The sequence below is a fragment of the Brugia malayi genome (genome assembly GCF_000002995.4).
Source record: "Brugia malayi strain FR3 genome assembly, contig: Bm_v4_Chr2_contig_001, whole genome shotgun sequence".
NCBI lineage: Eukaryota > Metazoa > Nematoda > Chromadorea > Rhabditida > Onchocercidae > Brugia > Brugia malayi.
The window spans coordinates 13,593,629-13,618,174 of NW_025062476.1; the positions used below are offsets into that span (position 1 = coordinate 13,593,629).

The following is a 24,546-nucleotide window of genomic DNA, read 5'->3' on the forward strand; positions in this document are numbered from 1 at the left end:
GTATAAAATATGTCAACCATCACGCACGTCACCATCATATACATCACTTTTGAATTGTTTTAAATTACATCAGTATATTTAAATAAAAAAATAAAACAATGTAAATTAATTTTCCAATATTAAACTGATAACTAGCTCCAACGAAATAATTTTTGATATTCACTGAATAACACATTATTATGTTCACCAAATTTGTATGTATAAACAACATAAATGAAAAAACAAATTTTACAACAAGAAACGGAAAAATTTCCTATGAAAATTTCCTATACAAATTTTTATACAAAGTCCAAAAGCTGGACCACCCTGAAACACTCAAACCAGATTGAAATTTGAATTTAAATATGAATTTCCGAAAAAAAAAAAACTTCTGCCTGTCAGTAAAATTACAGGATTGATTGGATTACTTCTGTATTCTGTTAATCTAATTTGATCTCAAGCTTTTATTTAGATAATCAAAACAGTGTAACTAACACACAAATGAAGATTTACAATTTATACATATTTTTACAGGGAAAATAAAATCTAGAGGAATCTTTATCACTTATCAAATATGCAATCAGATCACATTCGAGATAATATCTAATGAACACAAACCAGGTCTGTCCTTTCACTGTACCGAGTATTGCAAATATAGTTATATATGACACTTTTTTTTCAAGTTTAAGAAAAATAGTAGTAACGTAAAAAAAATCACAAAGCATCAATTTGCTTTCAATTTCAAAGAAAATTTCTTCTTACTCTTTTGACATCATAGGTTCAAAATATGCCGAATCTAGCCACAGGGCAAATTTCTCATCAAGATCATTGTTTTGTAAGTTTCCTGACCAGCCAAACATTTCTGCCTCTGAAAATACATAATTTATCTAAAACAGTAACGGATGTAATAAAATAATCATGCAAAGAAAAGGAGAATTTAAAAGATTCCAAACTTCCCGGACCTTAGAGACAAAATCATTAAATTACCTTTGCAAATGACAGGCTCCAAAATGAGTGATTTTGCAATGTCTGCTTCTTGATTCGTGCTGAAATCAACAAAACTAAAAAAAAAAGAAATGGATAATGTAAATTATGCTTCTAAATTCTTTGCATACTACACTGCCAGATGTTTTACTTGCAAAACCTAGAATGAGATATAGCGGAAAAAAAAAAATATTAAGAAAGTTATTTCGAGTTAAAATACATTGTGACAAATAGTATACATATAAAAAAAAAAAAAAAAAAAAAAAACCGAATGAAATCAAATCACCATTAAGCTCAAAATAACTAATCATTCGTTGTTAACAATCAATGGCTGAATAGGACTAGAAGATGACTGATTTTGCAATTTATCTGTAGATGCCTCAAATTTTCTCTCATTCTGTTCATTACCAAGTAAACTTTTGCTTAAGTAAGTAGATTCGCTGTCATTTGATTTAAGACACATCAAAAATTTTTGGTGCATAGTTCAGTACCAACAAAATTCAAAAAATATTATGCAAAAAGAGCTTGAATTTAATAAGAAAAAAATAAAAATTACATTTTAAAATAATGTTATCTCAAATTAGCGCTGGAAAGTGATAAAAAAACTGGAAAATCGAAATTAAGGACAGACAAATTGTCAAAGAGAAACAGGAAATAATTTTTTTTTTTTATATTTCAAACCTTGAATGTGTGTTTTTCTGTTGAATTCCGATCTCTTTGGATGATACCAGTGTAGTTTGTTGATTACATGAATAATCTGTCTGACAGACATTTGGAATGCAGAAACCGCCAAGTGTTCGCACAGGGAGTAAATTATCGATAGAAGGCGACTTCGGTGAATAGGACAACAAATTTGAGCTAAATTCTGTTGATGGTCCATTTGATGAAACAATTCCATTTTGATTGACTTTCGATAGAAATACTTCGCTTGATTTCGATGAAACAGAACAAGTATTATAAGTTGAAATATTGTGACCGCAAAATGATTTTTGAATGTGTTTTACATTATTATTAGCTGCTTCTTCTATTTCTTTCAATGAGAGTGTAGAAGTTTGTTTTGCTTGATTTGACATTTTCAAAAACAAATCATTTTGATAGCCTTCAGATAATGATTGCGGGATCGAAGCATTGCGGAATAATTCTGTATCACTATCGTCATCAATTAGGTTTGAGTCAGCGAAAATCCTATCTCTCTCACTATAAGCTGAAATTTTCTTGATATGATCACTAATACAACGTTACACAAAATAAGTACCATTTGTAGAAAATTGACAACTTAAAGATTTCAAGCTTTTGGTTAAATGAATTTTACCAAAATTTCATTTTAGTTTTTGCTAGGATATGGTGCAATTTTTCCGGAACGTTGGTACGCTAAGACGGATAAGAAATGAGATAACGAAAACAGTTGTTAGCCGCTGATCATATTAATTCGAGAACATTGCTTATTAAACGGAAAAATAACTAAAATATAAGATTCTACACAACAAAATCATTTCCCAGCTCTTCGTATGCGGCAATGAAAATTGGTTTTGTAACCAAAATTTTGAACTCCAAGATAATCTTTCGACACTGCATTTTAAATCTTGTTTGATATGTTACAATTCCTAAATTCATAGCCTTCATTAGCAATTTGTATTTTGCTAAAATAAAAGCACCTATTTCAGTGTTTCCATTTTTAGGTAACATCAACTGTTTTGATATATTCTCAACTGAACCATAGCTTGCTGCATGTTTGGTTGATCGTAAATGTGGTTGTTGCTGCGATATGCTCTCCAAGAAATCACTGAAACAATAAAATATCGATCATTAGAAAGTATTTGGTTATGAATTTCTAGAGACAAAATTTACGACATGACAAGAAGCATCTAACTGCAATTGTCGAAAATACTCACTCTTCATTTGTTGATAATAATTCTTTATTCAATATTTGTTGTTCAGTAAATTTGCATGAAGGAAAAACATGCTTCTTGCAAAGTGTAAAAAAGTTGAATCTGAAAATTAAATATAAAGTAATATATATATATATATATAGATCCTTTCCAAAGCATTGATAACGCCCATAGACTTACTGAGTCCCTCTAAGAGAAACAGAATTTTTGATCTACTAAATATGAATATTTAAGAGGAATATATATTCATATCTAAACATAAAAAGGATATTAGGATGCATAAAGGTAACAAACAATATGAAATTCAACAATAAAATAATGAGCAATAATTTAAAATTAATTTAATTCCACAGAATCTATATTCAAGAGTAAACTTACATGGCTTTGTGAGCAGCAAAAAGAGAACAATTCCTAGCTTGACACTGCTCGGTATATTTCAATCCAGCATGAAAATCGCAAGTTGTGAAATCATAAAATACAGCATGGTGCCATTGTTCATTCATTTCCATTGCGACATCAGATTTAATTGCATCAGTAACACGAACATCATTTACTGTTGCATAAAGAGCCATGAAATAATCTTCCAAAGTTGCAAAATGTGTTTCAATACGAGCTGGAATTGAATTAACTATAGAAATACATGCTAAAAATTAGTGGTCAAAAAATTTCTGCTTAATCCAATTACCAATGAAGTAAAAAAAATATAAATTAGATACTCGAATGGATAATAGATTAGTTTTACTTTTCATCTGATTTTCAAATAAATAAATATTTGTGAACAAAATTGGATTCTATTTTCTTTTTTTTTTTTCTTTTCGTAATTGATGACAGGCATATCGTTATAGAAAGATATACAAAAAACCTACAAAATGATTTTTCATTCGCATGCACAAAAAGGGTATCAAATGATCCGACAACTGTATTCCAATCTTTGGAGAGCAACAACAGTTTCTCGCCACTATCATTTATACTCGTAAAAGCTTTTATTTCATCCCAAACTTGAATATAATCGAATCGGACATTTGTAGATATTCTATCACAATCCATTAACAATCCAGTCATTTGCTCTACAATTACAACAAAATAAACATTTCCTCTAAAATCAACATCTCTTCTTAGCGTATCAGACTTAAATGAAACAGCATACCATTTTCTTCAGCCTCTACTTTATTATTCTCGCATGATATTCCATTTCTCGTAAAACCTAAGATGTAATGACGCTTGCCATAAATTCCGCGATTAAGACTGAATTTTAATATTGAAATTTCGGATGGTATCATCCGCTTACTGGAGCTGTCTTCATAATAAATATTCGCTGTCACAACTATAATCTCCGATTTATAGAAAAAATCTTTCTTGCTTTCGCATTCTGCAACATGAAAATATTGTCATTCAAAATACACTGTGAAACTTAACAATAAATGATTGCAAAAAATTTTAAAAAAAAAGTAAATGAATCATTTCAGTGCTTAACGTTATTATATCGATTTACGTCTCAATCAAAGAATTATTTCATTTCTGTGTAAACAACCTTTCTGTGTAAATCTCCATTGATAGTGATCGATGAATTTTTTTCGATCATTTTCACGTTTTGCTTCAAAATCATCACCAATTCCAGCAAAATACTAAAAACTAATGCCACATTTCATAAAAAAAAAAAAGGAGAAAACCGAGCTTTTAAATTTGAAAAACTGCTTGAAAGACTAAGTTATGATATCATTTTTGAGAGTTAAATAACACACACAAAAAAAAAAAAAAATCCAAAACAATGAATAGTAACGATACATCAACAGACAAAACTTTCGATTCCTAATGAAAGTTGACTTATTGAGAATCTCATATTTTAGTTTCATAAGCTTACTTTACGCGAATATTGATCAATTTCATCGTAACGAAATGACGACAGTTTAGTCTTTGACTTCGAATTTCCTGACGTACAAGGTTGCGAGAAATCTGCTGGCTTAAAAAGAAAGTATATATAAGCAAGGTAATAAGTACAGATGGTTGTCTGCAAGAAACATCGAATAATTTGTAACATTTCAAAATATCCGCAGAGAGTTTAACATACGAAAAAGACAACTAACAGATTTTCACGGCATATATTACAAAGCTTGAAAAGGCAACTTTATAACTGAAGTAAACATTCTGATCCGAACTAAAATTTTGAAAACTAAATTAATACTTAAGTCAAAGGGGAAAAAAACCCTAATACTACTATAACGACATCAATTGACTATCTGATCCGGTGTGTTATATTACATTAACAAATCAGCAAACTTAACTATTTCAAGATGAACAGAGGAAATCAAAACAAAAAAAAAATCCAAATAAAAATCAAAACAAAAAAAAAAATCCAAACAACCTACTTCATGATACCTTCTTCGATGATAATCGAGCCGCTTTAACATTCTTTCATTCCTTCCCACTTCTGAATTATTATATTCCTTCGCTTTTTTCTTCCATTCTTGTCGTTCCTCATAACTTAAATCCTATAGTAATAGTACCTGTTAATATATATAAATTAATCATCCACATCATCATACTTGTCAGTCATTTTTTCACCAGTACAATTAAAATTTAACATCACATATCAGTCTGTCTTATATTAAAACATATATTTATTTTATCTATACCAATAAATTATCTAACGCTTTCTTATCGTTAAATAATAACACCAATAAGCAATTAGCATAAAAAAAAAATAAACTATGTCAAATAATAATGTTAAAAAAAAAATTGAAAGTATGATCATAAAATAAATGTAATATTCAAAAAAATTTTGTAGTGAATTTTAATATATCAAGAATTCATAAAAATGTTTTAACATACACCAACATATTCATTAATAAAATAAACTGCAGCAATAAATTATAGCATGTGATAAAACATCTGACAACACACCGATAAAATTTCACAAATTTCAACAACAATATTACATTAAATAATAAATTTTTTAATGATAAAAATACAAACATACAGTCCAATGAGGCATTCCAAAATGCATCAAATCTAATGGTCCTACTCGTCTACCCAATTCACGTTGCAATTTCGGTTTAATAAAATGTTCCATAAACATCCAGTAACCACTCTGCTTATCATTTGCTCCTTTTCCCATCGTATTTTTGTTGTTGTTGTTGCTTACTACCTGATAATAAATGCTCTTGAAAAATGATGAAAATAATTACATAACTTTTTTTTTTTTTTAAAATTAAACGAATATATATTTTAAAGGAAACCAAAATAAAGAATATATATTAAAATCAAAATAACTGGCAAAATATTTGATTTAGATCAAATTTAAAAATGACTGGTATTTTATTTAAATAATATTCATTTAATTAAAATATATCTATCTGTAGGATCTTCTTAATACCTTCTTAATATTTGTTAAAGGTAAAAAATTGATAAATTTAACTAGAATGACAAAGTGATAAAAGGACTGAATTAATGCGTATGAGTAAACAAAATTTGCAAAACAAAGAGAAACCGATGAGCAAAACCAGAAAGAGACTAAGACAAAACTTAACAGAGTATGAATTGTGGCCCGGCTATTAAATTTGAGACCATCAAATGCAAAAATGCAGAATAACGCTTGGCAATAACGTTTGCTTGGTTTACGTGTACGTGAGCGTGAAGTTATGACGAAGACGTTATCAGTATTATCAGATTACATATCAAATAATCTGATAATACTTCGGATAATTTAATGAGATTACAGGATGAAATATTAGTTTACATTTGATAAATTAAGCCTTTTAGATCAGATTAGATTAGATTCGTTGATGATATTAAGTGTATTTAATTATTTAATATACATATTAATGGAAATTTATTTTAATTTATATAATATATATATGTATATGAGATCAAATTCTTTTGGAGAATAACAATAAGAAAGGTTTTGGAAAACTATTATAGCTTGATAATTTCCCTAATTTGTGCATAAATTATGGTAGAAAGGAATTTTTTCTTCTTATGCTTTATTTTTTTTAAAGTATATCGATTTTTCACTTATAATTTCATGTCCAAAATAATAATTTGCCTGTTGATTAGCATAATTTTTCCAATTTCGTTTTTCTTTTAGATTGATGAATAATTTGAATTTTCTTCGTGAAGAACCACCATTAAATTGGCTAGATTATTTTGTTGATCGAAAGAAATTTGGAAAATTTTTAGAAGCTGAAAGATCAGGTAAGAATAACTCTGACTAATTGAGGAGGTATTTATTTATGTCGTTTTGTGAGAATTTTTTCTTTCAATGAAAAAATTAAATAATTGCAGTGTTTATTTAATCTTGTATTTACTGAATTAAATGGTTGTTAAAATCTCGCAATATTTGGTTTAATTATTAATCATAAATGTTATTCTATCTCCAAAAAATGAAATAAAATATTTGTTTGCACTTTTATGAAAAGTAATTTCTCTTTTTTTCTGAGATTCGTACGACATGTTTACTGTCTTTAGTTTTACATAAAAAGCATTTCTTTTTTCATGCTATCTCACATAAATTCATAATGCTACAAACCATATTCCTTTTTTTTTTTGGAATTATACAAAGAAAACATTTGTATTTCATTTTCATGTATAAATTATTTAAGTAAAATTTTATGTGCAATCATTCAGACTGATATTTATTCATTTGCGATGAGACTATTAATTGTTCTGGACGAGATAACTTTTAGAACGGATATCATTGCCCTTTTATATATGTCTGAATTGATCTTTTTTGATTCTATCAATAATACCGAGAGGATGGTTGGCAAAATTGCAAATGAAATTTGCAATTTTTAATAATAGTAATTTTGATGAAAGGCAAATATGGGAATAAAACATTGCATAAAAAATAAAATGAAATTTTATTTGTTCATTATTATTATTTTTTTTTAATTTTTTTTTAAGATTCCAAGCAGCTATCTGCATTGGCAAATCAGTTCACAGATCAGGCTGTGTCAATTGATAAAGAATGTGATATGTTGATACGAAAAGAATACGACGAAGGTTTTTATTCTAGATTTCACTTTTTTTTTTTTTTTTTTAATGTTGCTATATAGGTTGAATTCTGAATTAATTTACTATAGCAAATTTCTAATATCGTTTTAGAATTATAGATATCCTGTGGATATGAAATTGATCTTACTTAAAGAATTCGGATAGACTGTACTATGAAATAGTCGAAATTTTGTGATGATATTAATTCCGGTATAGATTAAGGTTAATTATTTTAATCGGGTCGTTTTTTAAAATATGTTTACCACTTCAGAAGATCTAGCATATAACCGATGTAAATCATCTCAGTTATGGATCTGTGCTTTATCATGTTTTGCATCAGTCAACTGGAATCTTGACCTTATGAAGCAGTGGTATATTTCATCTGGAACTATAACTGTTTCTTTCTTTTGAAATTTTATTAAACAGTAGTAACTTTTAGTAGAGAAATATATGACCTACGCAGTGAATTGATTGAAAATGTAGGAATTCGAGTTAATTTATGACTTCGGAAATATATATCGTTAATTTCTGTGATTACTATAAATAATAAAATCGAGAAACTATTTCTTCGATTTTTTCTTGAAAAAAGAGGATTGTATTGATAGTAGAATGAGAAGGGCACAGGTGTAGAGGAGATGTTCTGGAATTAACTGTGGTATGTAATACTTACTTCTGAGAGAATTTAAATGTAGTAGTTAGAATTTAAATGTAATAGTTGGTTAATTATAAGCATTTAATTTTCAGTTGTAATATTATATCCATGAAAGCTCTTATGAATCGATTGGTAGCATTTTGTTATCCGACGAAAACTATAGTATGTTTACTGATTATTTTGAATATAATTTCTGGTTAAAAATTTTTTGGTTTATGAGATAATTAATTCAGTGGATAATGTATGACTTCAAATATACTGCTGTTGAAAAATTGCTTTCTTTGATTTTTTTTCTTTCCTTAATGAGAAATAATTTGTCATTGATTCCTTAATTTTAAGAATTCGAATGAAGACGTATTATCGGTGTTGATAGAAATTCATACAGCATCAAAAATTGAATTTGAGAAGCCCGAGCAACTTTTTGCATGTTGGTTATATGCTACATGGTTACTTAAAGTAGATGTTGATGGTCGCTTTCCTGAAACTGTTGCAAAACCAACTGTTAGCAATCCGTAAGCTCTCCTTTATGTTATTTCCAATTATTTTTTGAATTATTTAATACAGCTGTATTGTTATAAATCTCTCATACTATTCGTACAGCTAAAAATTATTCTTATTTTTGATTTAAAGCTTACCATAACAGTCGTTTATTTCATTTTATCAATAATTCAACTTTATCTTGCAATTTTTTTAGCTGCATTTTTTTAGGAGTAATAATGTAGAACTCTTCCCATTTTCATTCGAGAATGGAAAAAATTTTCCTTTTAGCAATTGTAGCATGTTTAAGCCTACCATTTCTTTTTTCTACTTTTTACTTCAATAATAAAGTGATATTAGAAGTTTTGACTGGAGATATATATATATATATATATATATATATATATATACAAAATGTTGGTATTTACTAGATTTTAAACACTTTCAATAACTTCACAAAAGTATTGAAATTAAATATGGTTTTCTTCTTTTTTTAAGGCTAAATCAATTTGATGCGAATCTTATGCAAGCGGAACAATTCAAAAATTGTATTACTGATGTTAGTATTTTATTTGACAGTATAGAAATAACGTATGTACTAGTTAACTGTATGATTAATAATACGTATTTCTTTTATATGTATATTCCGTTTTTATTTATTATATGTATTTCGTTTGTACTTATTACTGTTATTGATAATAGCTTTAATAAGATTACCTGAATTAGATCAATTGATTTTTTTTACAGTTACGAAGAAGTGCTGAAGGTGCAGAAAAGCTTTTGAAAAGAATGTTAGAAAGTAGTCGCAAAGTACATATGGTTGTACCTACAAAAGAATGCTTTTTGGAAGCTTTATCAAAGGTTTCAGCTTTTTTAATTTTTCTTTTTTTTTTTTTTTTTTTTTTTTATATAAAATTGTATAATAATCCAAAATTACTTCTACTGACATAAACCGGAACAAGTATATATGCTTAGTTCCAATATTGTGAAACTAAAATGATATTTAGAAAGTATGCATACATTACTTATTATTAAGTAATATTTGATATTACCGATATGTATGCTTATTCTAAATCTAATAATGAAATATGTTCATATGATTTACTTTTTGTCGGTTTTATTATGAATGAATATGAATGTTTAATGAAAGTAATATCGGAACCAAATGTTAACCAAATTGTTTACTTTTGTTTATTGTTTATTTATGAATGACTTTTACATTTCAGGAACCAAATTTATCCACTGATAATATTTTAAATTTTGGTAACATGCGAATCGCTTCGGTTCCAGTCCTTAATTTTCAAACAAATAACAGACGATTAGATTACAATTTTTGGACAATGACGGTAATAAATATTTACCAATTTATGTATGTTTCCTTTTCTTTTTCTTTTTTTTTTTAATCAAAATAATATAATCACATTTATATTACTATTTGTTTTCAGGTTTTATATTCATTAATGTGCAATCATTTCGCTGCCGGTAAAGTACAAGAAGTAAGAAATAACTTAGAAAAGGTAATCATTTCAACATGGTTTTAATTGCATTTGACGTATATATATATATATATATATATATAAATGAACTTAAAACACGTTAAAACACAGATAAAAATAAAATAGGAAGAATCGTATTATAATTTTATGTACAACAAATATGAATGCATGAAATAATTTGACAACTAATATAAGTATAATTTATAGATTGTAAAAAATTGGCCAAAATATAAGAAATTTCATATGGATAATGTTGTGTTTGGAATAAATGAAAATGATTTAGCCGGTTACTGTGACGCTTATGGCATCACATATTCATATTGTTTTTCTGTTCCACGTTCTCAAAATGAATTAATGTTTGGAACAATCAATGAAAAGGTTTATATTTTCTCAGTTTAGAAAAATTTAAATTTTAGGATTGTAGTATAAAATTGAAACTAAATAATTTTGAAATTTTATTTTACCTTAGGTATTAAAATGAGCGTTCAAAATAGTTCTTTTCATTTAGACATTAGATATTTTGGATAGTTATTCATTGGTACATCGATTGGAATGTCAAAGGATTGCTTGTACATCAGAGTCTGCCCTCGTAAATGATATTTTAGCTGAAAATATTATTTCGGAATATTGCAATGGTTTTCCGGCTACTTTAAGCACATTAACGAAATTGGCAGCAAACAAACCAGTTATTTCTCGTTTGATTACGGTATCTTTTTTTTTCTTTAAAATTAATTTCCATGGTCAGTGTGTAAAATTGCTCCCTACTTGTAAACTTCTATTTCATGTATATAAGTGAGTTTAATTTCAAAACTTTACCACTAGTAATTCTAAGCGTTTCATTGCTTTAAATTAATATTTACTGTTGAATTTCATAGACTTGTTTGCGTTTGGTGAAAAGAAATTCACAAGCACAGCTAATAAAGGAAGTGACACAGTTTTTATCTACAAAAATACCGAATTTTGTGGAAGAATTTAAAAATGTGAGTTTCTTAAAAAAATTTTATATGTTATTTGTGTTTTTGTGCTAAACAATTTTTTTTTTTTTCTTTCTGTATTAAATGTTTTTCATCTTTTTTGCTATTGAGAAAGAAAATTAATTTAGCTTATCGTCTTCTGTTCTATTAAGGTGAATCCTGATTGTGAATACCTTAGATATCTCAGAGACATTTCGCGACAGCCAGTACATCCTTTGCCAAACGTTGCTGCCATTAAAGGTGAGTAATTATTCTCTTGATCATTCTGAATAATTTTTTCAAAAATGGAAAACATTTCTTTGATTTGAATATAAGTTTATTTCTTTATAATGAAGAAGCTTTCTTGCTGAACTTCTCTCTCTCTCTCTCTCTCTCTGAATGGAACTTGTAAGTGAATGTTGATTATTTTAAGAGTTTTTAAATGGTGGTACAGATGTTTGGCGTTTGATTATTTCGTTTGATATGAATGAAATAAAATCCTTATTTGCAAAAATGACTGGAAAAATGACTGTTCCTCGTCGTGTAAGTGTTTATTGAAATATGCAATTTCTTTTTTTTTTTTTTCTTTTTTTTATCTCTTTCTCCCTCTTTACCTATACATATGGAAAGAAAATTTCAAATATGATAGAAACATTCCTTTTTTCAGTTTCGAATTAGCAGAATGATTGGTGATGTTATGTCAGCAGCTGCTTCACAAGGAAATTTTGAACACATAAATCTAATGTTAGGCAAATTAGAGCAACTAGCAGTTATTGGGGTATGTTGTAATTTTCTCCTTTTCAATTTATTCAGCAAATTTATTTTCACTTAGACTTAACTGACATTAAAAAGGAAAAAAAAAAAAAAAAAAAACATTTTAAGGATGGAACACAATGGCGTACATTTTGCAATGAATGTGTGAAAGAAATGGGACCATTAGGAAAAATTCAGGAAATACAAGTGCGATTTGCTTTTGATGCTGTTCGAGTTCAGGTAAAATCTGTTAAAATACTTTTTTTTTTTTTGTATATAAATGTTAGATGATTTTTTTTCTAAATAATTTGTTGCTTGTAAAATGAAATGAATGGAAATAAAAGTGAAGGTTTTCATAACATTTTGAATTTTTAAAATTATCTGAAAATAAATTTAGAATCGCAGTAATAAGTTGAAAACTCAGTGCAAAAATTAATTTCATGTGATGCATTTATTAGTTATAAGTAAGGAAATATATATGCTAACTTTCTATTGCTTTAGATATCATATTGCTAAAGTATGATATCATTGGCAAATTTTTATCACTATTATTATTATTATTATTAAATTATCATTGGAATGACTTGTCAAACAATTAATGAAATAAGCCTTATTGCTTATTTTCCATTTCAGTTAGAATGTTGGCATGCGCGATTTTCGAGAGTATCGAGTAATCCTCAGTTTGTTCACGTTACTCAAACACTGAATTCAACAGTGAAAGCATTAATACAGTCATCCATGACGAGTCCCGTAACAATGGGAAAAATGATGCTTCATACAGTGACATTTTTTATCAATACTAGCGAATGGGATTTTTTGTTGCGTTCTTTTGTTAAGTAAGTTCATCTGATTCATTAATTTTATTAGTTTATATTATTAATAAGTTTTAATTATTAAAAATAACATTACATTTGATTTATTACTGAAAAAAAGTGTTAAAAATAATTTCGATTAATTTGAACACTATTGCAATTCTGCCACATGCACTAATAAATTTTTATCTTACATTTGATTTTTATGTTTCTGAAATTCAAAATTTTTTTTTGTTTATGTGCTTCTTTTTCATTTTTAGATTGAAAAGTCCATTCTTGGATGCAGCTAAAATGATCGCTGCTTATATGACAAGTAATGATCCAACAGTTGCTCGTCAAATTGTCGAAGGTCCCTGGTGGCATGTTATGAATTCAACTTTTCAGGATCTTTCATCGAATAGGCATGTAATTTTTACAATAAAAATTTGTTTAGCATTTTTATGAACAGTGAATTTTCTAAAATTTTGGTAGATTTCTCACTTCTGCTTTTTTTTTTTACAAACTGCAACATTTACTATTTTTTTTTTTTTTTTCTTTAGTAAAATAATAAATTGCAGTAAAAGACGAAATGATGGATCATTAGTGCGTGAGCAAACGAAGCAGCTTCTGACAAGAGTACAATTTTTGGATATGTTACGACTCATCAAAGTATGCTTATAAATTATTGTTTTGATCTATGATGGTATTTAAATAAATGAAATAAGGATTAAAGGAAATATTTCAAGATAGTTTGTTGTGGTTGTTGTTGTTGTTTTTCTTTTTTTTCTCCTCCAATTGCAATAAATATCATTGTAGGAATATCGAACTATATCCTTCCTGATTAGCTTTCTTGGTAAAATGTTTGGTGCAGCTAAAAATGTGGTAAAAATGAGGAAAGAATGTGATGGACAAGAAATGAATAAAGATATATTTATTGAACATCCTGACTACTGGCAGTCTAATTTTGAGTAATGTTTATTATTATTGTTATTATAAGGAAACAAACCATATGATTTATCTTAACCATAAATTTACTAACTCCAAATTTCTAAGAATGATTTCTTAGTTTTTAATAGCATAAAATTGATTATTTTAACATGTTTAATAAATTTAATTTCAATTAGGTAGCGGATCATCAGTATTACTTAGTCATTCAATGCAGTTTTCAGAAAGTTTTGTTAGCTGATTTTGAAACTGATGAAATAATTATTTAGGAGTTAGTTGATTATTCTTAAAAATTATTAATCTTAAATGAATAAAGATTGAAATATCACGAATAAAAGCACTAAGGTGTCTTTTCGAAGAACAAACAACCATAAATAGTTTTACAGCCAGAGTATCATTCAGAATATGTTCTAAAATTATTATTTTCAGTAATTTTGCCTTTCAATCTTTTTGGTTTTTTTTTTTTAGAAAAAAAGGAACTGATGATGAATTTTGCTTCAATTTACCTTTTTTAACAGAATGTCTTGATACGGTATTCAAGAATGCACTAATTGTCAATCCGATAAATGCATTCTGGTTGCGATCCTATGCTGATTTTTGCTATGGTAAGCAAAATTATTGAATTTTTCTCTTTTTATGATGCAATTTTTTGTTAACTGTTTTATTTGCAATTTCTTTGCATGAATAATTTTAGCTTGCGATAAATTTGCTGATGCTTTGGTTCTTTATATGGAGGCATGTGTAGCTTGCAGTGATTCATTGATGAGACCTCTTCCTGATAATGTTGTTGATGATACGGCAAGCTAATTAACTTTTCCTCATTTATTTTGCTCATTAAAATTATGCTAGGATAAGTAGTAAAGTAATAAAATCTTAAAAGTTATTAGTTTAATATTTGAATTATTTGTTGGATTAAATGATATATGAATAGTATATTGGTGGAATAAATAGAGTAGTCATATATCTATGTTAGAGAATATTTTTTTTTTTTTTTTTTTTTGTTACAGTCATTTTTGTTGATAATAGAACTAAGAATATAGGAGTAATTGATGAAGAAGTTAAGTTTTGGGAAAACATTTTTATTTTCACTTCTGACTTTTTTTTTTTGAAATATATAATTTTTAAAAATTTATCTTAGATGTGGCTCAAAGTTCAGCGATGTTTACGAATGAATGGCGCTGAAACTCTGAGTACCTTAATTTGTCAACTTATGCGTAATCCTGTCGAACGTTACGTTCCAACAGCATCTTCTTTACTGGAAACTCAGGGTGATACACTGGATGCTTGTACAGCCTATTTTCCACTTATAAGTGATATCAATTTGGCTGAATTCATGAGTGGTTAGTATTTTTATTATTATTACTATTATTATTTATTATATCATTATTATTTATGATTTATTCGAAACAAATAATTCATTATATTAGTTAAAAGTTAAAACTACATAAGCAGTTTTGCAATTTTCATTTATTTTTCTATGTAAATTTTATGAAAATTAAAATTTTTTAAATTAATGTAATTGTAGAATTAAACATTAATTGAAAATATCGGTAAGGAGAAATTTAAACTCAGGAAGCGTTGTTTGATGCATTAAAGTAATCGGTGAAGTTGCACTCTTTATAGATTAAGCATAAATGCAAAATGGCTAATGTATTCTTACTTACATAAATTGATAAGCGGATTATGTCATACACGTAAGTAAAAAGTTGAAAGATTTAGATAAAAATAGAAATTGGATTGTTGTGTATTAGCTTGGATAATGAAATTAGTTTTTAGTGGTATAAATGATTAGAAAATATTAATTCTTCATTGGTACATTACTAGAAGCTCTTTAAATCATAATTAATTGTTCTTATTGTTTTTTGTTTTTCTTGCATTTTGTTGCTATACTTGCAGATGTATACGAAAAGCTTCATCTTCATAAAAAAGAGCAACTGCTGGTATGATGTTTCAATTTTACTATATAGATTGTAAATATTATTTGAAATTATAAAACACAAAATTTTATTTTTAAGAAAAAATTTTGCTATCAATAATTAGAAGTTTAAAATTTTGAAGAATAATCTGATTATTATTACAGGAAGTTAATGATGCTTTCTTTTTATCAACCATTTATTCTGTATTTTTTTTTTTTTTTTCAGTTACGAGCAATTTCAGTACCAGAGATAAATTCTCACAATATGAGCCAACTTGAAAAATTTCGAAGACGTGAACGATTTTTACTTGTTCTTTGTGCTTATGTATTCAGGATACATTGTTGATTTTTATTACGAATATTTATTCGTATAAATACCGGTTTGTGGCGGACGAAAAAATACTGAAAGTTTTTTTTTTTTTTCTAAGAGAAAAATTCAAAATAGATAAGACGATAATTCAGAAATTTGTGTTTTTTGACTAGCATGAATAGTTTGAAAATATATTTAAGAATGAAATTTTTACTTTCAAATTATTTCAAGATATTGTATTTTTATAATATATTTCTGAAATTATAGCTTTCAATTATAGACACTAAGAATGGAAAAATTCAAAAATCTACTACATATTTCAAATAGATTAAAAATTTTTAAGCAGTAGACTTCTTTATTATATTTATTATATTTGAAGCATATTTTGAAGTACTTTGTTTATTTCATTTAATCTGTGTAAGTATTTTGTTTGATGTTCAAAGAATGATATGTGTTATATCATAATAGAAAGTAAATAAGTTTATTCAATTTGTTAGTATGCAAATAATTTTCTAACGACAAAAAACAAAAATGAATTGATCATAATTTTCATAATAATATGCTAACTGCAACGCTCAAATAGTGTTGAATCAGAAAATCTTATAATAAATTATAATTCAACTGAGAGTTAGCTAAAAAAAAAAGTTAACAATTTGAACTTCTTTATTCGACAAATAAATTGTTCTCTTTCTCTTCCTCTCCCTCTCTCTCTCTCCATCTCTCTCTCCTTCATATTTAATATATTATTGGTAATTATCAAAGTATTTCATAATATTATACTGAAAATAATAATTGATAGCAAAATTGTGATAATTTTACAATTATTTAACATAACAATTTTCTAATCCCTTATTAACCGATAATTGATTGTAATTTGGCGATGAAAGTTTTTTTGTGACCTTTAAACTCTTTTCTTGTCCTTCTTCCTTTGACATATTTGTGAGTTTACTCATCTGTAATGATCAATTCAGTGAAGTGGTAAATTAGTATGTGAAATGCAATTATTTGTTAATAGATAAAGTTTAATTGAACGATGAGAAATCATTTTGCCATTTCATTATTAAAAAAAAAAAAAATTTTTTTTTTTTATTAAATTAAATTGATTACATATCATTTTATTTATATGATAAAATAACAAAGTAAATAAAAAGTAAGAAACAAAAAAGGAAAAAAAAATTAAGTAAATAAATTTAGCAGAAATTAGTTTTTCATTTATTACACGATGATTAATTGTATCGAATTTAATTTATTGTCTTTTTTTTTCCCAACTAAATTTACTGCTATCAGTTTTTTTTCTAATATTATTATCACTAGTGATAAGAGCTAAACAATAATTGCTACAGAGAATATTATTTTCTAGAAGATAGCATCAATCCATTTATTCTTATAATTACATCAATTCAACAAATTCTAACAAATTTTCCAATCAATTTTTTTTTTTTTAACTAATTAATGTATTTATTAATATAATTGTGTAAGCAATAATAAATATTCGTAAAAATATTTAGTAATATTTATTTATCTATCAAATATTTCCAAACAAAAATACGATGTTATTATAATGATAACATTATTGTATTGTTTGATAAGCAATTTATTCCTGAAATTGATTAACTCTTAATGATTTATAATAAAAAAAATATTTAACGACAAATGCAAAAAGAAGAAAAAATCGCAGGAAGAAGATCAAAAGAGAAAACTTTGTACTAATCAGTGAATTTTTTTTTTGATGAAAAATATATAATTAATATAATTGTAATACTAATAATATTGATAGTAATAAAAACAATAGCAATAACATTAATAATAACATTAATAATGATATTAATGTTATTATTATTAATAATAATAATAATAATACAATGATAATAATACAATAAAAACAAAAGTATTTATAATAATAAAAATAATATTAACAATAATTATGATAATAAATAATAATAATAATAATAGTAGTAAAAAACAATAGTAAATAGTAATAATAATGATAACAATGATAATAATAATAATAATAATGGTAATAAGAAACAGCAATAACAGCAGCAATAATTATAATAATAAAATAATAATAACAATAATAATTATTATTATTGTATATAATGAATGATATATGTTAATGAAATTAAGATGGGACTATTATACTATATGTAAAATTTATAACACAGAATGATTTTCACTTTTTTTGTTATCAAAATTGTTTCTTTGATATAAAATTTATTAATTTACAAAAATAATACAACAACGATAATTTTTATATTTTGATCAAATTTAAACAAATTTGAATTTGATATGATAATTTCACTTTATATAAATGTAAATATTTTATTGATTAATTCTTTTTTTATTAAAACAATTTTTTTTTATTATCATAAATTTGCATTTTATACATTTATAATAGCAATGAATATTTTATAATTTCTGTTAGGTTTTGTGATTAATAATGAATATTCTTAATCACTAATTATATTTTTAATTTTTATTTCTGAAAAAATTAAACAAAATTTTGATATAATTTTTAGAATTCAGAAGAAAAGAAATGAAATGATGCCGTAAAAAAAATTTTAAAAGAAAAAAAGAAACTGATATTAAAAAAAAAAAATTAAAAGAAAAAACTGATATTACAATAAATTTTTGTAAAACAAAATAAAAAACTAATATTGTAGTAAATTTAAAAAAAAAAAAAAATGAGATTACCAATTTAATTAACATTTTATTATCACAATGTTGTTAATTGACAAGGCGCATTTTCCGATTGCTCTTGTACAATTTGCGCATAATGCGAAATTGTTGGCGAACAAATGATATGCACCGCATCAAATTTCATTTTAGCAATGTAAATTCGACTAGTTTTATTCTCATCTTTTTCATATAAACAACCAATAACTGGTGCTAAAATTTAAAATTTAAAAACAAAATTTATTTAAAGTTAAAAAAAAGAGAAGCAAAAATAAGGAAAACAAAAAAAAAATGTAAATAATATTTTAAATAAATATGAAAAATACTTTTGTTTTCTTTTCTTCTGCCATTCATAAATGTTTTCAAATAAAATTTTTTTGTTCTATTTTTTTTCAAAAAAAAAAAAAAAAAAAGTTTTAATAAATTCAAATTTAATATTAAAAGAATATATATAAAAAAAAAGATAGAAAATGAAATTTACCTTTCAAAATACTCTGATTATTGCGCTTTTCGATTATTTGATGATAATGCATTGGCATTCGTAATATTTTATCAATTAATATACGTTTATTATTTGCATCACTTTGATAACCTTCAAATACTGAAAGAAAAAAAAAAAGAACTTTTTTTTTTTTTTAAATTTCAACTTTTTCCTTCTTTTTTTCCTGTTCAATTAATTAAAATAAAATTAAAAATTTTCTGTGTCTTTTTTTTTTGCTGCAAAATATTTGATATTAGTTATACAGTTAATTAATAACAATAGCCAAAAGAAAAATAAATAATAATAATTAAATAAAAGAATAAAAATAAGGAAAACTTTCAGATCAAAATTCATCATTTCTGGAAAAATTATTACCAAAAGATAAAATTTATTTTTGATCTTTTGTTTTTTTTTTTTTGAACTTACAAATGCTCCTTTTTTTATTGCATAATTTTATAAGTAAGATCAAGATAAAAGCAAAAAAAAAAAAAAAACAAAAGAGAGAGAGAGAAAGGGAAAAAAAGGAAAAAAAAAATTAATAAAAAATAATTTATAAATTAACAAACCAAAATCAGCATTATTACAAAATGCATTTATAATATTGTTATTTGAGCAAATATCACATTTGTTCCGTTCATTATTAATTAATAATTCTGGCAAAATTTCATATTGAAAACCAGCAATTCGTTGCTTCCAATTATGTATTTTTGAAATTTCAATAAAAATGATCACATCTAGCAGTTCAGTTTTCATACATTTTTGAAATTCTTCCATCACATTTATTAACTGATGTCTATTTTCATCTGTAAATGTTAATTTTATATAATCGAAGCAAAAAAAAAAAAAATAAAGAAATAACCAAGTTTTTTCTTTTTTTAAGGTTAAAAAATATGCATATGGTTGGTTTCTTTTTAAGTAGAAATTTATTTTTTTTTTTTTTCATTTTTTACAAAAAACTTTTATGTTTTATTTTATTTAAAAAAAATAATAATAATAATAATAAGAAAGAAAGAAAAAGGTATAAATGTATGCATACCTAATATATAATATAATATTTTATAGATTGGTAGTAAGAAACGTATTCGAAGACAAATTTTTTCACTGTTTAAATTTTTGATTAAAAATCGAACTTGCATTCCACCAATCGGATCAATCCATTGAAGATAACCTTTGCTACATGATAAATTTACCTTTTGAATAATTTGATCGTTTATTCCACCACTGAAAAATATTTTATTTGTTTATTAAATTATATTAATTAAAAGAATCACTATTACATTTCCTTATTAAATCATACCAGTTAAAAAGTTTTTTTTTTTTAAATTAATATAATAAAACTTAATTATTAAGTATCACTTTTTTTAATTAAATTATGCTGATTTAAATAAAACAATGTTGCATTTGCTAATTAAATTGTACCAATTAAAAAATCGATATTAGATTACTTAATTAAATTGTATTAATTTAAATAAACAAATATTGTATTTTTAATTAAAATATATTAATTTTAACGATCAATTATTTGTAATGAAATGCTTGGAATTGTTTATGAATATGAATTGTTTTTTTAAATTATTTCAGTTAATAATTCAATTACTTTATAATGTAATATAACAACAAATAATACTTACACTATTTTGCTCTCTAAATCATTGTTAAATTTTTTTTATTTTTAGTTAATGTTTCTTTTTTTTTTTTGCTTTTTTAGTTTGTTTATATCTTTATTTAATTATACTAAAAATATAAAAGTTTCACTTCTTTTTTTTTTGCTAGCAAATGAAAAAATGACCAAATTTTGAATTTAATTTTTTTATCTTTTTGTAGAAAAGGTATTATTTTTTATTTTCATTTATTACTCAAAAATTTATTTATTTTTTAACAATTTATATTGCCTATCAATGCAAACAAAAAAAAAAAGAAAATTACTAATTTAAAATACAATTATTTCATTTCTTTTAATTTTTTAACTTTTTAAAATTCATACAATTGTAATTATAATATATGAATGTTGCAATTTTCTTTTTTTTTTTTTTTTTTTGTTCTTTAAAACTATTTTTATAATTTAAAAAATAAAAATTTTTTTTCTACAAAAATAAAAAGCTTTCATTGAAAGAATGAAATGAAATAAAAAAAAAAGAGAAAAAAAAATAGGAAAAAATGGATGAGAAAAAGTATAATATAAAAAGTAGAAAATATATGTTAGAGATTTGAATGAATGTAATCGATTTGATTGATTATAGTGTAAAGTCAATTGAGCGTATTTATTTTTAAAAAAAAAAAAAAAAAAATGATAAAATGAAAAATAGAAAAATAAAATATAAAAAATAAAAAAATGATTTAACTAATGGATAAGAAAATTTTTGCTTTGTAACAATTAAAATATAATTTTTTTTGCAATTGTTGAAATTAAATCAAAGAAAAAAAATTGAATTTTTATCAAACAAAAAAGAAAGAAAGAAAATGAGGAAGAAAAATTTTTTGGTTTTTTAAACAAAACGATATCTGAATAATTTTTGAACAAATGATTAACTAATTGATTGTTCGATTGATTGATTGGTCGATCGATTGATTGATTGATTGACTAACTAATTAAGTAATCATCCTTGACAAGAAGAAAAAATTTGTTTTTTTTTCATTTTTTTTTTAAATTCGCCTCTTTTTTTCTTTCAATTTTGCCTATAATAACAATTTATGCGTAATGATGCGTGTAACCATTTTCGGTCAGATCAAAATTATTTTTTAAAAAAGAAATTTTCCTTTTTTCTTTCTTTTTTTTTTTTAAAATCAAAATGAGATAAGAAAAATGAATGATGAAGACAGAATTGTTTATTACATTTTTATTGTAAATGAAAATTTAATATAAAGAAATTAATTGAAAAAAAAAGAAAGGAAAAAAAGTTGATGATAAGTAATTTTTAAAATATAATTTAAAATAAAATTCATTAATTTTTTGTATTGTATTAATTTCATTTAAAAAAAAAAAAGTTAAAAAAGTTTAATGAATATATTTTTCAAAGAAAAGAAAATCATAAATGAAATTTTTTAAAAAAATACTTTTGTATAACAATTATTAAAAAGTAACTTAACGTTATATTTTAATTAATTGCATTCCTTTTTTTTTTTTTTTTTTTTTTAAATTCTTTTAAAATTATCTTATTGAATAATCTATTTCTGTTTTTCATTTTATCATGCGGTGATTTATTTTAAATTTTCATCTCATCCAATTGCAAACATTTTTGTTTTTTTCTTTTTATCAAAATCTGAAATAAAAAATTTTCAAAAACATTAAGTGAAATTTACAGCATTATCAGTAATTTGGTAATTTTAGTGATAATTTAAATTTGCAAAAAAATGTTATTTAATAAAACATCAATAAATAATTTTATTATTTGTTTTATTTTTCTCTCTGATTTTTATATTTATTGCTAAAAAAAATTTTTTTTGTAATTTCAATATTTTAATTTTTGCTTTTTTTACTTTAAAAAAATATTTGAATTAAATTATCAAATTGTAAAAGAAGAATATTTTAGTTTTTTTTTTTTTTTTTTTGTAAACAAAAAAAAAGGAAATGTCAATATGTCAGTCAGAAAGGTCATTGGATTCTCATACATTATCCATTCAACCTATTTCTTATCTCAGGTAAATCAATCCGGAACGATACCCATACGATGGGAAAGCATTCCGATTGCACCGAAATTTCAAACTTTACTAAATTTTGCATAATCAAAATATTTTACTTATTAATACATACTTTTGCAATATTTAAAAATTGAATTAAATTAAATTAGCAAATTAAAAATAAAAAGTTTAACACTTAGTTGAACAAAAACTTATAAGTTCGAAATAAATTTCAAATTGAATTTTCTTCCTACAAATAATTGTTTACTTTTTAATTTAAAGTTAACATTTATTTACTTACTTATTCGACTTTTTACATTTTAATTCCTCTCCAAAATCAATACTATTTGAAATTAATTATTAATGAAATTAACAGGCCAACCAAAATAGATTCAAAAAATCTTTCCAACTAGCAAAATTCAATAGTGATAAAGTGATACTGATGATGATTACTTCCTCATTTACATATTTTTAATCATTTATCCTATATTTTTGCAACATTTTTTTTTTAATACTTTAGAAACTATTTTAATCGATTTAATAAATTACAAATTTTTACTGACTACACAAAAATTCAATTTCAAAAAAGAAAGAAAAATTTAATCTTCTCAATCGATAATTTTTGTATCGCAATTGCTAGCCTAAAATATTTGCTTAATTTTTGCAGCAAAATTTTTAATTATTAAAATTTCTATAATTTTTTTTTAAATTAATACTTATTAATAAATCAACTGCAATGCATCATTTTTTTTTTTCTTAAAATTATTTAATTTAAATTTATTACTTAAAAATAATAGATATACATATAATTATATGTACAGTACCTTGAATGCCATGAACAGTGCGTACTGTGTTTCCATACATTTATCATATTATCATTATTATCATAATGATTATTATTATTATTATCGATATAATCAATCGTTAAAGCATTAAATTTGCATATATAAACGAATAGTATTAATAGTTGAAAATAAATCGATCGATTCGTATACCAAATACCACCAATACCATCACCATAATCATTATCATTATCATCATCATTTTCATTATCATTATTATCATCATGAATCATCATTAATCGCTGAAATGAAATAAATGAAACAAATTAAATCAGAATTATTCAACATTTCTTATTTGTAGAGAAAAAAAAAGAAAGTGATATCATGCCATATCATGTCAATTTGTACAATATAATCCTACTTTTTAAATATCACAGTACAAATTCTAATCATAAATACATTTTACAAATGTAATCATTACTGATAACTACTTATGATATAAATGATACAAATCTTTTTAATATCACAATTTCCCTATTATTACAGAACAAATTTCAATCAAAAAAAGATTTTTTTTTTTCAAATGTAATCATTACTGATAACTACTACTGATAAGTACTTTTTTAATTATCATGATAAAAATATTAATTATACGAATTATATAAATATATCAATTAATTAACGATGTGAAATATGAGTTAATTATATGAATTATATAAGTATATCAATTAATATCACAAAATATATTTTCCAAATCTAAACATTACTGATAACTGCTTCTCATATAAAACTTTTTTTTAAAAAAAAAGAAAAAAATATTTATCACAAATTTTATAACTAAAAAAATATATTTCAA

General features: G+C 24.3%; 3 protein-coding genes across 3 annotated transcripts; 1 reads left to right on the forward strand and 2 right to left on the reverse strand.

The window, feature by feature from the left end:
* Positions 1-737: 737 nt before the first annotated feature.
* Positions 738-5,967, reverse strand: Bm8198 (Uncharacterized protein; the record flags this gene model as incomplete). Its single annotated transcript, XM_043079467.1, has 12 exons — positions 738-847; positions 967-1,025; positions 1,645-2,167; positions 2,619-2,746; positions 2,856-2,954; positions 3,231-3,465; positions 3,719-3,919; positions 4,000-4,221; positions 4,384-4,477; positions 4,714-4,812; positions 5,219-5,341; positions 5,830-5,967. 12 exons carry the CDS (start codon positions 5,965-5,967, stop codon positions 738-740), a joined length of 2,031 nt encoding a protein of 676 aa, XP_042935401.1.
* Positions 5,968-6,940: 973 nt separating this feature from the next.
* Positions 6,941-16,169, forward strand: Bm12774 (Uncharacterized protein; the record flags this gene model as incomplete). Its single annotated transcript, XM_043079468.1, has 25 exons — positions 6,941-7,043; positions 7,752-7,850; positions 8,113-8,212; positions 8,586-8,655; positions 8,833-9,005; positions 9,469-9,529; positions 9,718-9,831; positions 10,197-10,316; positions 10,416-10,487; positions 10,674-10,844; positions 10,975-11,172; positions 11,342-11,446; positions 11,593-11,680; positions 11,853-11,962; positions 12,087-12,197; positions 12,302-12,412; positions 12,806-13,008; positions 13,245-13,385; positions 13,542-13,632; positions 13,780-13,931; positions 14,377-14,513; positions 14,603-14,706; positions 15,047-15,248; positions 15,805-15,848; positions 16,050-16,169. The coding sequence occupies 25 exons, from the start codon at positions 6,941-6,943 to the stop codon at positions 16,167-16,169; spliced, it is 3,000 nt and encodes a 999-aa protein (XP_042935402.1).
* A 2,680-nt stretch (positions 16,170-18,849) lies between these two features.
* Positions 18,850-23,986, reverse strand: Bm17582 (Uncharacterized protein; the record flags this gene model as incomplete). The annotated part of the gene is made up of 5 exons (XM_043079469.1): positions 18,850-19,022; positions 19,291-19,410; positions 19,857-20,093; positions 20,327-20,511; positions 23,733-23,986. The coding sequence occupies 5 exons, from the start codon at positions 23,984-23,986 to the stop codon at positions 18,850-18,852; spliced, it is 969 nt and encodes a 322-aa protein (XP_042935403.1).
* Positions 23,987-24,546: the final 560 nt, after the last annotated feature.